The following is a 15075-nucleotide window of genomic DNA, read 5'->3' as shown; positions in this document are numbered from 1 at the left end:
TAATAGGTTGTTTTCAAATTTACAAGTAAATATCGAATATGAAAAAACTGCTCATGGTTGTGAATTACTCATTTTGGGGTTGATTTTTGAGTGCCTCCAAATTATTACTCAAAGGTGTCTAATAAGTGTCTAACAAACTTTGCATGTCTCAAATATCTACATTTTGCTTTTGTCTGATCAAATTTTGCTAGTTACAAAATGGTTCAAGGTTATTTCATTTATAAGGCACTGTTTGGTGCTGAGGATGAAACCCAGGGCTTTGTACACGTTCTATCACTGAATTAATGCCCAACTCAGTCGTTTCATTTTGAAATCAGTCTTTTTTAATTTTTATCTGAACTTGTGTAGCCATCAAATACCCCTGGAGCTGGAAGCAGTTGTGAGCCACCTAAAATAGGTGTTGGGACTCACTTGTGTCCTCTTCAAAGAGCAGTATGCATAACTGCTGAGCCCATCTCTCCAGTCTCAATGTCATATTTTATATATAGAAAATCTTCCTGTAAGTTTCCTAATGTTTCCCTATACCATTCTCATTATCTTAAATTAACTTAAATTTCAAAATCACTTTACAGATGCAGCTGTCCATCCTTACACTGCTCTGGGAAACCTCACTACAATAATTAGACCAGACCAATGTTCATCCCACTACTCCATCAACTAAACAGCTTTATGTCAACCAGCTCCTTTTTAATTGGCCTGTTTCCCACATCTATTTTAGTTTTCATATGTTCATGTTTTCTTAGAATTTAATTACATTCACTGCCAATGTTCCTTATAAGTTTGATGATTCATTAACCATAATTTGTAAATAAAAATTTACCTTGTAATTTCTATTACACCTATATTTTTCAATTAGATCTGTAGGCATCCCATCAGAATTATGGGAATTTAGTTCAATTAAAACAGAAAAGTCTTGGGCTGGAGATACGCTCAGATGTTAAGAGTACTGACTGCTCTTCCAGAGCTCCTGAGTTCAATTCCCAGCAACCACATGGTGGCTCACAATCTGTAATGGCATCTGACGCCCTCTTCTGGTGTATCTGAAGACAGCTTCAGTTTACTCACAAACATAAAATAAGTCAATGACTCTTTAAAGGGTGGGGGAGGGAGCCTGAGTAAGCTCTTAAGAATTTTGAAATAAATATTCTCCATTATTTTATGGCTGCCACTCTTTGACTTCCTGCATTTGTCAAAGTATCAAATACAACTTGGGGGGAAAAGTCTTTTATTATTTACCAGTTGTTGTATTGGTTTGACTTCCAAATGCAAAAGTAGCTTTGGCTAGCTGATCGGATTCCTTCACAGATGGTTTTGCCACACTGAAACTCAATGTCAGCTTGGAAGAACTTTCATCTTTGGTTTGCTCTGAATTTCCAAAGGAAAATACTGGTTGACACTTCGGCTCCTCATTGTCTTTCTTTCCAAATACCAGAGAAGTAGAAGTAACAGGTTCTTGCTGTTTTTCCTCTGTCCTTCCCAAATCAAACACTGCAGGAGATGGCAAAGAAGCAGAGTCCACTTTTCCAAACGTGAACCCACCCTTGGTAGCAGATGCATCTTCTTTCTTTGCTTCTGTTGTCTTGTATGTGAAAGGAGTCACTGAGACACTCTTAGTGTCTATGGTTCCAAAGTCGAAGCTGCTCTTGTTCTCTGAGGTTACCATGGTGTCAGTATCAGCATTAGGGGGGTTACTAACACCTGCACCAAAGCTAAAGCCTGCAGATGAAGATTTAGGCAGCTCTTCTTTCTTTTCTTGCTGCCCAAGAGTAGATACCCCAAACTGAAATGAAGCTGAAGAGGCTGGGTTGCTTAAGCCAGAAGAAGGTCCAAACTGAAAATTGTCATTCTTACTGTCGTTTTTAATTTCTTCAGGTTTGGAATCAGATAATACTCCAAATTTAAAATCTCCAGTTGGTTTAGGAAATTTAAAGTTTGTATTCATGGTGTTTGCTGACACAGTGTCAGATGAAGTGCCTAATTTGAATCCTCCCTGATCTCCAAATTTAAAATTTCCAGTGCTTGTTAAAGTTTGAGAAAGCCCAGAAGAGGACGATGAAATACCAAATTTGAAGGTTGAGGGTGCTGGATTTAAAGATGAAGATGTCCCAAAACCTTCAAAAATAGAAAACACACAAAATGACATCAAATTAATGTGCTTATTATCCTTGTTACAAATTTAACCCCTGATAACTCAGAAAAGCCCTATATGCTACTTTTCCCCCATTGCAAAGTCAAGAAAGGCAACAGAACACGTGCTGTGAGGATGCTGGGAGCAGTAAGCATTTCCCTATCCTGTACATGGAGAGCTAAATCAACATCAAAACTGTTGGGATAGCCATCATTTTTTTTAATTAATAATCTAAGTCACATATACTCTGACTCTGTAATTTTAGAGCTTGGTTGGATATGTCTTAAGATAAATTCAGACACATAAAAAACTATGAGATCCAAGTAGCTAAACAAACAAACAAACAAAAAAAAACCAAAAAACAAAAACATAACAAAAATCCACAATAAAAACAAAACAGAAAGGGTAGATGAGGTGATACCGAACATTTCTTACAAGAAAAAAAGAAATCAGGATACCTAGAATGGCAATGTGTTTGCTTAGGACAGGCATAAAGTATCTTTGGAAGGTGGACCAAGTTACTACCTTTGTGAAGAAAAAAAGCCAGTAGAGACAAGAGATAAGTTTTCTTTGTGACCCTTAATCACAATTCATTTTTAAATATTGTGACTGTTGACAGGAGCATTTTAAAATATCTAGCAGTAAAGAAATGAAGCAATATTTAAAGAGAAACATCATTATAGTGATTAAGACCAAACTCTATTTCCCTAGTGCTTTTCTGTTGCTAAAGAAATTGAATATAAAGCATCTGACTGGTTCAAAACAAAAACTGTTAGATGACGGTGAGATTCAGACCCACATTACTTGCCCAAGAATAAAAGCTTTTTAATGAACTTTCATCCTCAAATAAACTATCAATCACATCAATCATGTAGATTAACAAAAATCTGTCCATCATGTAGACTAACAAAGTGGTGTTACAGGTCAAAGTTATAAACGTTTGATTTTTGATTTGTAAAATTAGAAGCCCCTAAGACTGGGATAAATTACAAAATAAAGCCTAGTATACAGAAATTCCTCCACATTCTTATCTTGAAGGTTAATTTCCTTCAGAGATTTCCCAATCTTCAGATCTAAAATATTCCATCTTTCTTAAGTTTTCTAATGGTTAAAGGAACTCAAATGAGGTTGTCAAATTTTAGAAATACCAGTCTACATCTATTTAGCATGAATGACCATGTGAGGTTCTTCCTTTATATTTATATAGTAAAATAGTAAAAGAACTGGGTTTAGGGGTTAAGAAAATGCTAGATGTAAAAGCATATTCTCTTTTGCTCAGCCATACTCAGAAGCTAGATGACTTTTACAATAAGGTCCTGAGGATATAAGTTCTCATTCATGTAAGAGTCAAGTTCATACTTAAACCTGGAAACTGAATAACATAAGGAAATTCCTTATCCAGACACATAGATGGCAACCTGATGATGAATGCCTGATTTGATTTTACCATCATTCATAAATAAGTTAAAAAAAAAACAAAAACAAAAAACCCAAGGACCATGTCTCATTGTATATAATTATTCAGAGAATGGATATCTTGAAAACCAAAGCTGTCCACACATACATTTTACTCTAGGAACAAGAAGGGTCCTTTACCATAGCCTTACCTTTAAACTCAGACTTTGTGCCTGGCTTTGCACTTTCACAAGCTATGCACTTGGTAGAGTCTGCTTTATTTTGCACTAGGCATACGTCACAGTCCCAGCTTCCCTCAGGCTTTTTAAACTTGTCCAATCCTAAACAGCCTCCAGAAGACAAAGAGACGGAAACAGGGCTGCTGCTTGAGGCAGATACCAAACCTAAAAGCAAATTTAAAATCTTAAATGTATATTACCATCTTAATGATACCTCTGACTGAACATTTTCCATTTTCAAATTTCATTATTCTATATACACACACGTGCATGTGGAGAGAGAGAGAGAGAGAGAGAGAGAGAGAGAGAGAGAGAGAGAGAGAGAGAGAGAGAGAGAGAGAGAGAGAGAAATAAGCCTTACAGTGTTATAAATAAGACAGACTTCTCAGACTTAATTTAACATTGCAGATAAACATCTTGCTCTAACCCTTCTCAGGGTGATCTTATTCTTAAGTTTGAACTATTTCCAGGTGTGTGTGTTACTTAATTTTCGGCTGTGAGGATGGCTTAGTCATTCAAGTGCTTGCATAACAAACAAGAGGACCACAACTCAGATCCCTGACCATCTACAATTCTAGCCTTAGAAGGTGAAGGGGAGACAAGAACTCCTTAAGAGCAAGCTAGCAAGAAATCAAAGTAATGTCTCAGTCTTTAGGCAGAACCAGCATGAGTGTGGAGAGGAGTGGCATAGGAAGGATCAATCAGCAAAGTATGGTGTATGAAGCAGAGTTCTGACAGAGCCATTTATTCTTGGATTCCCTAAACAGTCACTAACTGTTCCACTCCTCTCATAGTTACAGGAAAAAATCTCTTTTAAAGTATGTTCTCTTTTATTTTGCCAGCAAAACTTGTGTCTGGTGTTTGGTGTTGGCCCATTACTTGTCTGACAAGGTACCACCTTCGTGATGGCTTTAAGTTCCAGCTTAATCATTTCCTCATCTCTCTACCTGCAACCCACACCTGCTCTTTTAGAAGCTTGTCCACAAGGCCCCAGACTCATCTATTTTTCTAAGTGCAATCAATCTGTCTGCTCCTTCTGCTATTTTTTGAGTCTTCTATGAGTACAATGTGTTTTCATCATATCCATCTACCCACCTTTCAAAATTCATGCCTTCTATAGTTGTTATACAAATGTATGTAAAACATACTAAGTACTACCCATATATACATGATTGTAAAGTGGGACATGAGTAACCCATCAGGGAGTTCATACCTGAAGGAACTTTATCTCCCTCCCTCAGCAGCCATCAATAAACAGGGGTGGGACCTTGTAAGCCCTTTTTCTCATTTGTGCTGGGAATTTTGACTGGTGTGTGTGGTCCTGTGCAGGTCTTATGCAAGCAGACATATCAATGGGAGTTCATGAGTGCAACATCCCTACCACATCCAGAAGAAACTATTTTACAGAATTCTGCCCAGTCATCTTTTGTCTAAAACACTTGGTCTTGTTCTTATTCTAGTCACCGTCTTCAAAGGTTATTCTGTCACAGCTGTTATTCAGGTCTGGTTAATCTAAGATCAATGTTTGACTCTGTCTAAACTCTTAAGATAGCAGAACTCAGTCAGTTTGTAGTGCTTTCCTCAATTCATTGAACTCAGATCTACTCCTATGACTTCAAATATCAAACTATGTCCTATGATTCCCCTAAAACCTGTATTCCAGTCCCAAGAGAGTATAGTCCTTATGATGTATCCAAAGGCCTCAACTATCTTGAATGTCAACTTTAGCCATTTGAAATTTGTCATTAACAATAAATAGTCCTAAATCCTCCCTTATTATTCAACTACACCATCTGATTCTTTATTACCATTATCTGCCATTTATATTACTCACACAAACTTCTAAAGTTGTCCTTCCAGATCCTGCTACCTTGAATTCTGCTACATTGTTTACAATCATTCCTAATTCTACCTAGGGAATCTGATGCCCTCACCTGACCTTCATGTCAAGCACACCTATGGCAATTATTACATACATAACACAGATACAAGCAAAACACTCATACATAAAATGAACAAATGTATAAACAAACATAAAGTAAGTACAATTTGAGCTTAGAAACATGGCTCGGCAGTTAAGAGCATTTGCTGCTATTGCAGACTGGATTAATTTCAAAAACCAATCTATAACTCCAGTTCTAGGGAATTCAATAACCCTTTTCTAGCTTCTACAGGCTAACATACATGTGCTCATGCACAGAGAGACAGACACACATACACATTCCAAACAAAAATTTTTTCCACCCAAAAATAAAATGAAAGCTGGAGGCAGAGACAGGTTACTTCTGGTTCCAGGCCAAGTTTGATATAATTACATCTATACCATGTATCAAGGTCCATGCCAGCAAGGTTTACATAGACCCTATCTGAAAACTAGAAAGAAAAAAATTAAAACTTGACTAAATCACCAGTTTATTGACAGGGCATTGTGCCCAGAAGAAAGCTGGTGCTGTTTTCATACTAATTCATAGAATTCCTTTGCTCCTGAATAATTTACTTCCTGCTTCAAAATTTCATTTCACATCTGTCAACTCAGAATTCTAGTTTCCTCTGTGTCTTTTTTCTGAGGTGAGGAGATAGTGCCAGATGGAAAGAGTTAAATATTTTGGAATGAGGATTCTGACAACTGACTTTTAATGCCAGAATAAATTAGAAATAGGAAGACATGATCCAAGTGTTCAGGAAAGAAAACTGGCTACTAAATCTCTGGCTACATTACAGAAGCATCTACATACCCATTACAGCTAATATAACAAAAATAAGAATCTTAACTCCTAAAGTTAACATGTTATTTGCTATCCATACTATACACTTCCAAAACAAATTTAAAAATAAATCTGCTATAATTCTTCTAAAATAAAGAGAATCTCAAACTAAATTTCCTTTTTGTAACCAAGTTAAAAGTTTTTCACCAAAAATTAATTATGATCATTAACAATCTGGTAGAAAGCACATGGCTACAGATGACACCTAATAATCTTCAGAAATAGGCACTAGCTTAAAGCACGACTGCCTACCTCTTACAGAAACCCTTGTAAATGACTACCAACCATTCACATTTCTACAGAGACAAAAGGAGATACAGCATGAAGGTCTGAGGAAAAACTAAACCACTTCGAGTTTTCAATATCTTCATTTGTTAATATCAATTATCACTAAAAGAAATATTCATAATAACACTACACAGAAAAAGCAGGCAAGAATGAGTTAGTTCACAACCTATTCTAAGTGAACAAGTAGTCTAAGAATAATCAAGAGCCATAATTAAAAAAAAAATAGTTTTTTAAAAAAAATTAAGACCTAAGAAATGCTCATCTGGAACCATTTTAAATACCAGGATCCGTCTTAGCCATTTCATAGTAAATGGTCTACCAAAGTAATGAGTAAAATTATTTTATATAGCCATAAAACATACCTGGCTTCTCAGATGTACAGGAGACACATCTGCTGTCTTCTGCCTTATTATACACACAGCATACTGGACATTCCCAAGATCCCACAGGCCTTTTGAATTTATCTCCAAATCCTAGTGTACCAGTCGTCACAGTGGTAGAAGAGGAAGCAGTAACAGGACTTTCTGAAGCCACTGTCAATGTAAGGACTCGCTTCACACCAGTGCCAGGTTTAGGTGTCTCACAGGCTACACATTTTACTGCTTCGGATTTATTTTGCACTAAACAGGTATCACAATCCCAAGTTCCTATTGCTGGTTTAAATTTATCTCCAAAACCTGTCCCTGATGTAGAAGCTGATTTATCACTTTTGTTTGGTGTCCCAATTCCAGTCTGTTTAGCAGTTTCTTTAGGTGGCAGTTTTGCTGCTTGACAGGCTATACACTTATTGTCTGTGACTTTGTTCTGGAATAAACATGTGTCACACTGCCATGTTGATCCAGCTTTTAAACTTTCTCCAAATTCAATTCCACTAGAAGAAAAAGTACTTATTGCTGGTCTTGTATAAACCATTGAGCTTGTAGTTGTGGGTTGAAGAGCAGGAGAATCAACCTTTGGCGACATGAAACCTACAGTAGAAAAAGAGAAGAATGTTCCTCTAAGACAAGGCAGTGGAATCAAATCATTACATTATGGGGGATGGGTGTTACATTATCAGGTTATTACAATCTGAAAATGGTTAGGGTTTTTCAAATTACCCACACAACCATATTTATTATGGGTGGATATGACATTTAAATCTACTAAAATTCTATAAATAAACAGGTCAACTTTACATTGTCAGACACCTCTGTTGTCCACCACATTTTATTCTGCCTCTCTACATCAATGAACTCAATACACTGAAGTCTTCCTCCTCATTCACCCCTTTAAGGTATTCCCACGACTATGTCAAATGGTATCTTCAATATCGAAAATCATTAAGTGTTGCCTAGTCAAAATCCATTGTTATCCTCTACCTTAAGTTTGGTTGAAGGCCAGTATAAAACAGGCATTAACTATTTGATAGATCTCTCCAGGACTAAATATTTTGTCATGGGGTCTAGCTGCGATCAACCTTGAGTGTATCACCTCCTGCTTCAATCTCTTAAGTGCTAGAATTACAGTGTACACTACCTAAGCCTAGATCGAGGATTGTCTTTAATAAGCTTTAAAATTGCATAGTTTGATTCAAATCCCAACAAAGATGTGACAAACCCTCTGAACAGGTCTATAAACAAAGTGGTTAAGACCCTATCTGTCCTTACAAAGAAGAAATGTTAGAGACAGAAACCCAAGTCAAATGCATGACATCTCTCATCAATACAATTTGAGTACTTCTTGCTGAAGTACTGAAGGTATATTTTAACAAGAAAAATATTCACATAAAACTATGGTGGAAGTAGGGAATCTTTCACTAAACTGACTTAATGCCTAAAAAATGTCCTTATTGGAAACAAGCTACATTTCATATAACATACACCAACACCATTAGGGATCTGGTTCTCCAGCCTTTAGTACCACAGAAAAGAAAATGAGACTGGTTTAGTCTTTCTACTATTGTCACGATATTATCCAGCCAGGCACAGTAGGGGACTCCTTTAGTCCCAACACTGAGGGGGTGAAACAGGCAGATCACTTGTTTGTGAGCAACCTGGTTAACAAAATGATACAGTGAGTTTCCAGGCCACTCAGGGTTAGTAAAACCCTGTATTTAAAAAAAAAAAAAAAAAAAAAAAGCTTCAATGAATTACTTTTAGCTTAAAGGGAATATAAGCCATGAGCTTCCATGTGCTGCCCATAGTTATTACCAGTTAGTTCCCTATCAGGCTGGCATAATCCCAGAAGCAATTTTACCTGGGAGCCACTGCATGTCCTGCCCCTTCCATTTTCAGATTTTCCAAATTCCATTCAAATGCAGTCTCCCCTTCCCCCCCCCCTTATAGCAAAATGTAGCTCTAAATATATGTGAGAAAAAAAGCCCAGATATTTGGCCCCGCCTGCTAATTGGTAATTCTAGTTCGTGTACTTTGAAGTTTAGTCATAGCTCCTGTGTAGGCAGCATGTACTATCTCTAAAAGAAAGAAACTAAGCCCAAATCACCTAGCCCTTTGAACCTTGTTAAAGAGGCTAATAGGGTTACTTTTTAAACCTTAACTCACTGCACACTGAACACATCTGCTGAGTAAATTTGCATTCTTTCTGGGCTATTAGGTTAGCTTATAAACAACTTCACATCCAGAACTGTTCATTACAATTACAACTAGAATGATTCAAATTGAAAATGTATTCCTACTTAATTATCTGTTACTCTGACCAGATCATTACAAGTATTATCACACTACACCTGAGTACAAATAGAACTTTGATCACACTGGGTGGTAGTGACACACACCTTTAATACTAGTGCTCAGAGGGCAGAGTCAGAATGAGTTCAAGGTCAGCCTGGTTACAGAACAAATTCCAGGACCAGGGTTACACAGAGAACCTCCAACCCCACCCCACCCCACAAAGATCAAAATAAATGTATATAAATAAATAAATAAATAAATACTGCACTACTATACTTCAAACATGCTACACTTGAGCAAACTTAGCCTAGTGTAAGGTGTATGTACCAACCGGGAGAAAAAATGAGAGATAATGTAGTCCAATGATCTGATCAGTGAAAGGCATGACAATAAGACAGTAAAAACGAATCATGTTCTTTTTCTATATTCACCTCTTAAAAGAGATTTCCCTATTAATACAACGCTTCAATGACAAAGAAGTGAAGGTTTCTAAAATAGTTCTCATAAAAGAATTTATATCACATTATATCTACATTCAAGAGTCACCTTCCTATATGTATTTATTTGTATTAAAATGTATACTGTAAACATGAGTTTATGTGGGACAACTGTTGGTGAAGGGTACCCTGATTCTCAGTCAGGGTGAAGTCCCAGGGAAACCTAAGGGAAGGTAGGTAGCTTCCTAGTCTCCCTGGAGTTCAGGCCCCTCTCAGGAAGCTACAGCACCTCACAGCCCCCTCCCTAGAGTGGCATAGGTCACACCCCCAAGGCCTCAGGCCAAGCCAATGGAAAGTACCTGTTCTCAGACTCTGAACCATCCCAAAACTGTATACATGAGGCCTGTCTGAAATTAAAAGTGTGCAGGAATTACCCCTTTGTCTGAGAGCTTATGTCATAAGAGCTGTAATACTACCACTTGGGAAGAGCACCGCTCTCCGGAAATCGCCACCAGAAGCTCTCCACTGGCTAACTAGCCAGTCCTGCATCTCAGGCTCCAGCGTGGGGGGGGGGGGGGGGGGGGTTGCTACGGACCAGCAGCAGAGGTGGCCGAAGCCATTTTCCCTCCCTTACCAGAGATCTCTGTATAGGACCTCTGGCACCCAGCCCACAAGTTTACAATAGAAATTTTCACTATCAAAAGGGCAGATGTTCACTTACCAGGTGATTTCAAAATATCTAAAACACTTCCTTCTCTCAGGATCTTTGCAGGTGTAAAAGGGTCCTCAGAAGGGGCACTTCGCTTCTTATAGCTTGAACTATTCACTACAGTGTTATCTTGAGCTGTAATTTTGAAATTATAAGAGACAACCTTTTTTGATCAGTTTCTAAAGCTCTAAGAGTCACTGCAATTCAAAGATAATGGACAAATAACAAAGCCAGTTAGCAGTTAATCAGTCACTGCAAAACACTCTTACATTGCACATTCCTTCTCAAACAGAGGGGGGGGGTAACAAAGACAAGAACTGTCAGCCAATAAGTGTGGTTTCTGTTCTGCTTTTTCTCTTAGTGAAAGCCTCATTTGCATTGAGAGGCATTCCAGGAATTCCAGTTACTTGCTGGGCAGGTTTTTCTTATGAGGTAAGGGTAAGTTGAATTTGTAGGTTTGTGACTTCCTGAGGTACAGGCTGTGGAGGTCTGGCTCACCGGGTAAGTCAGGCAGAGAAGAGAAAGTCCTCCATTTTGCACTTGAGCTCAGAGGAGCTATATGGATATGGCAGATAAGACTGTGACCTTAAATAGCAGGGTTTCTCAACAAATAAGTTCTCTAGAAGATAAACTGAAGCACTAGTCAGATATGACAAACGGGAAAAGTCTGTCCAATGACTGAAATGATGTATCTAATCAAATAGCAACTTAAAAAGGCAAGCCAAATTAATTTTCAACTAGTTTCACATCTAGTGAGTGATACATACTATGATTAAAACTATCCTTCAGTTATAGTACTGAAAAACATGTATAAATAATAAAGATCTTGTTACATAAAGCAATGATATGCAGTTCACAAAAATTATTCATAAAGCATAACTGGTAAAGCAGATTATAAAATAAGGTATCTAGAGATTAGCAGCCACTGATAATGGTTGGATGAGTGATTGTCATACTTTGTTTTCATACTTTATAATCAAAACTCCACTGATTTTCATAAACAAAGCAAAGTTACTTTTATTATTTTTTTCTTCAAGATTCAGTTTTATTGTATGTGTATACTTTGCCTGCACATGTGTATATACACTATGAGTATACCTGGTGTCCATGGAGGCCAACAGGGGAGTTAGATCATCTGGCACTAGAATTACAGATAGTTGTAAACAGACATGTAACTGCTGGGAATTGAACCCATATTCTCTGAAGCCAGTGCTAATGCTGAGTCACTCTCCAATCAATTTTAATTAAAATATTTTTTGGCAAGGACTTGAGATGCATGTGGGATCTTTCATTCCTCCTGCCTCAGTCTCCCCAGTGCTTCCAAAAGCAAAACCTTAAAGACAACCTGAAATGTATTCAATGTGACAGATGAAAAACTCATCTCTTGTCACTAAACAATTAATCATGACTTCCACATGTTTTGTTGTTTTGCTTGAAATGGGGACTTGCTATGCAGTCCGGACTGGTCCCAAACTTGCAACCTTCTTTTCTCCTGCGTGACAGGCATGCAGCACCACTTCCTAACTCCACATTTTCAGTTTTTTTTTAACTGACAGAAATTGTGAGAAATGGTGATGTTTCAGGAACACATGCCTCTATGGATTTTACTCTTAAAATTTAGCCATCATCAGCTCCTAAAAATAAAAAATCTAGGTAGCTTCAAGACACAATAAAATGCAAAGCTTCTCTAAACAATTGCTAGCCAACCAACACCATTAGAACATTCAGAAAGAATTTTTGTCGAAACTAGTCTTCAGATTAAATTAAAAGTTTTTCCTGAATCCATAATAACATTCAAGAAAGAAAAATGGTAAGAATTACAGCTTAAATTGCTTGCTACATTCTATGATACAGATGTTTCATCAAGCTTAAAAGGGTTAGGTGGGGGAGACCAGACTGTTTTTAAAACTTTTCTGTGGTCCATGTTTCTTATTGTTTAGATCACTAGAAAATCCAAAGACATTTCTAGTTTCTTTTTGGCTTAATAATATACATTTTTTTTAAAGGATCTAGTTTTTTTAGGCCTTTTAGTAGGTTATTTGAAGAAACATGTTAAGACAGGGCTGGAGTCCCCAACTGGTATCTCCCTCCACTTTACAACATTCTATACACAATGTACAATATCACAGGCACTCTTCCTCAGTGCGCCACTGTCACTCAATACCCACTACTCACTTACCAATGGGCAATGCACACTTTTAATCCCAGCACTCAAGACAGAGACAGGAGGTCTCTGGGAACCAGCATGGTCTACACATTTCCAGGAGAGCCAGAGATGTTTAGACTCTCTTGCAAAACAAAAACCAAACCAACCCTCTGAGAATAAAACCTAGGGATAGAGTACCTGCCTAACATAAATGAGAACCAATATTGGGGTGGGGACAAGGTAATGACTTGTCAATTAAGCCAGTTCTTCACATGGAAGAGAAATGCTTTTAGGACTTAGTGCATCTCAAGTATAAATCAACTGCACTTCTCTCCCTTTCCTTCTCCTGTAAAATATCCTTGCTCAAATTCTTGACCTAAAACTTTTTTTGGTGTTTTTCACAAACACCAAAGCATGTTTTAATGATCTGATTATTTTATCCACTCAATGACGTAGTTCAATTCAGAAACTATGCATCACTAATCTGTTGAATCCAGCATAATACATAAATAAAAATGCTTCTATAAAGTACAAAGTAAACATAAAGATTAGATCCACCATAACTATAATATAGCAAGCCCTCAGCTGTAATAAGACATCAATGACAAAAGGCTTAGTACCTAATCCAAGTGAATAATTAAATACACTATTATGAAAAGTTCACTGTAATCCAAACTGTTACTATAAAAATTAAAAAATAAAACACTTCAATAAGACAAGATTTCACTAACCTTCCAGAGCAGATTTCTTTCAAGTGAAGGCACTTTTAACAATGACCAAAGACATCTAAAGCACTACTCTAACAGGTTTGTTTTCTGTTTTGTAAAGAATGTGAAATATTTTTTAACTTACCTGAACTACTTAAAACTTTTTCTGAAGAACTATTAGAGCCAGAAAGTTCTGTTTTTGCAAGAGGCACACTAAATGTAAATCCAATCTATAAAGAAAAAAGGTTATTTTTCAGGTGTCAGAACATTGTGAAACAAATAACAGAACTTAGTTTTAGATTACATTAAAAAGTATAGTAAATTTCACCGATTATAAGTAAATAACTTTTCATATTTTACAATTCCTTAGTTTAAAATTCATGAACCAAGTGCCTAATCAGGGAAGCTAAGGGAGAAAAAAGTACTTGAGCCCAGTTTGAAGTGAGCCTCTGTAACACAGCCAGATTCTACCCTGAATAAATGAAAATTGTACTAACAGTATGGCATGTCACTTTGACAGCATTTTTTATTCTTTATACATTTTCTTCTTTCAAAACATAAAATACTCACAAAACTCTAATATCCCACCTCCTGAATTCTGAACATCTTATAAATATATGAGGCTTAGGGAACAAGAAATGGACTTCAGAGATCCAAGACAATTAATTTTATCTGTAATACCTATAACAAAAACAAAACAAAACAAAACAAACAAACAAAAAAAAAAAAAAAAAACCACCAAGCATATATCCAAACCCTAAAAACAAGCAAGGTGTAGCCTGATCTCAGCACTTGGATCAGGAAGTCAAGGCTATCTTAGCCTACAATGGTATTTTTTTTAAAGTTGGAGAAGACAGCCAAAGGCTACACAGTAAGTCTTTGTTTCAAACAAAACAAAACAAAGAAAACAAAAAAACTAAAAGCAATTTATGAAGATGATATGGTATAGACTCTGTTTAAGATTAAAAATGACTCAAGAGATTTTTAAATGCACTGATGTAGCTGCCAAGGTTTTTTCATCTTATCTACAACAGAAAGAAATTAATCAGCATTATAGGATAGTTATGAGGGAACTCTGAATATGGACACACGTGTGTATTGTTAAATTTCTAGAGCACAAATGAGTGCAAGTGAATGTACTTTTTGGGAATAACTGAAAGAGTAGTAATGAAATCAGAATATCTTCACTTTAACTGCCCAAATTACACAGAAAAAAATGCATACACATTATCTAAATGTGTGCTAAAAAATACAAAACATTTGTTTCCTGTAACAATATTTTTTTTAAGTTGGAGAAATCTTAGGTTTGATTTTTTTTTTAAATGACTAAAAAGGAAAAAAAAAAACACTATGACTGTGAAATCAATCATGAACTGTCCCTGCTTGCTACTTACAGATGTTGGAGGTGACACATCTGCCTGCGTAGACTTCACAATGGGAGATGAAAACGTGAACACAGGACTGCCCGTGCTGCCCAGAGAGGTCATCTGTACCTGGTTGTTTTTTTTTTTTTTTTTTTTTTTAAGAGTGGTGAAAAATGACAAACACATACATAAAAAAAGCTTATTTAGAAGAATGAACAATAAAATAGA

General features: G+C 36.7%; 1 protein-coding gene across 1 annotated transcript in view; it reads right to left on the bottom strand.

Moving 5' to 3' along the window:
* NUP153 (nucleoporin 153) overlaps positions 1 to 15075 on the bottom strand; it is a 46278-nt gene that overhangs the window by 4949 nt on the left and 26254 nt on the right. Inside the window, exons 13-18 of the mRNA XM_080931969.1 lie at positions 14878 to 14976; positions 13629 to 13713; positions 10643 to 10765; positions 7178 to 7783; positions 3736 to 3927; positions 1237 to 2112 (exon numbers count right to left, since the gene is read on the bottom strand). Coding sequence (XP_080788095.1) covers positions 1237 to 2112; positions 3736 to 3927; positions 7178 to 7783; positions 10643 to 10765; positions 13629 to 13713; positions 14878 to 14976 — 1981 coding nt within the window. The remainder of the gene's footprint in view (positions 1 to 1236; positions 2113 to 3735; positions 3928 to 7177; positions 7784 to 10642; positions 10766 to 13628; positions 13714 to 14877; positions 14977 to 15075) is intronic.

This window comes from Micromys minutus (assembly GCF_963924665.1).
Source record: "Micromys minutus genome assembly, chromosome: 1".
NCBI lineage: Eukaryota > Metazoa > Chordata > Mammalia > Rodentia > Muridae > Micromys > Micromys minutus.
The sequence above is the reverse complement of the archived record's forward strand: the minus strand, read 5'-3'. Positions and strand labels throughout refer to the sequence as shown.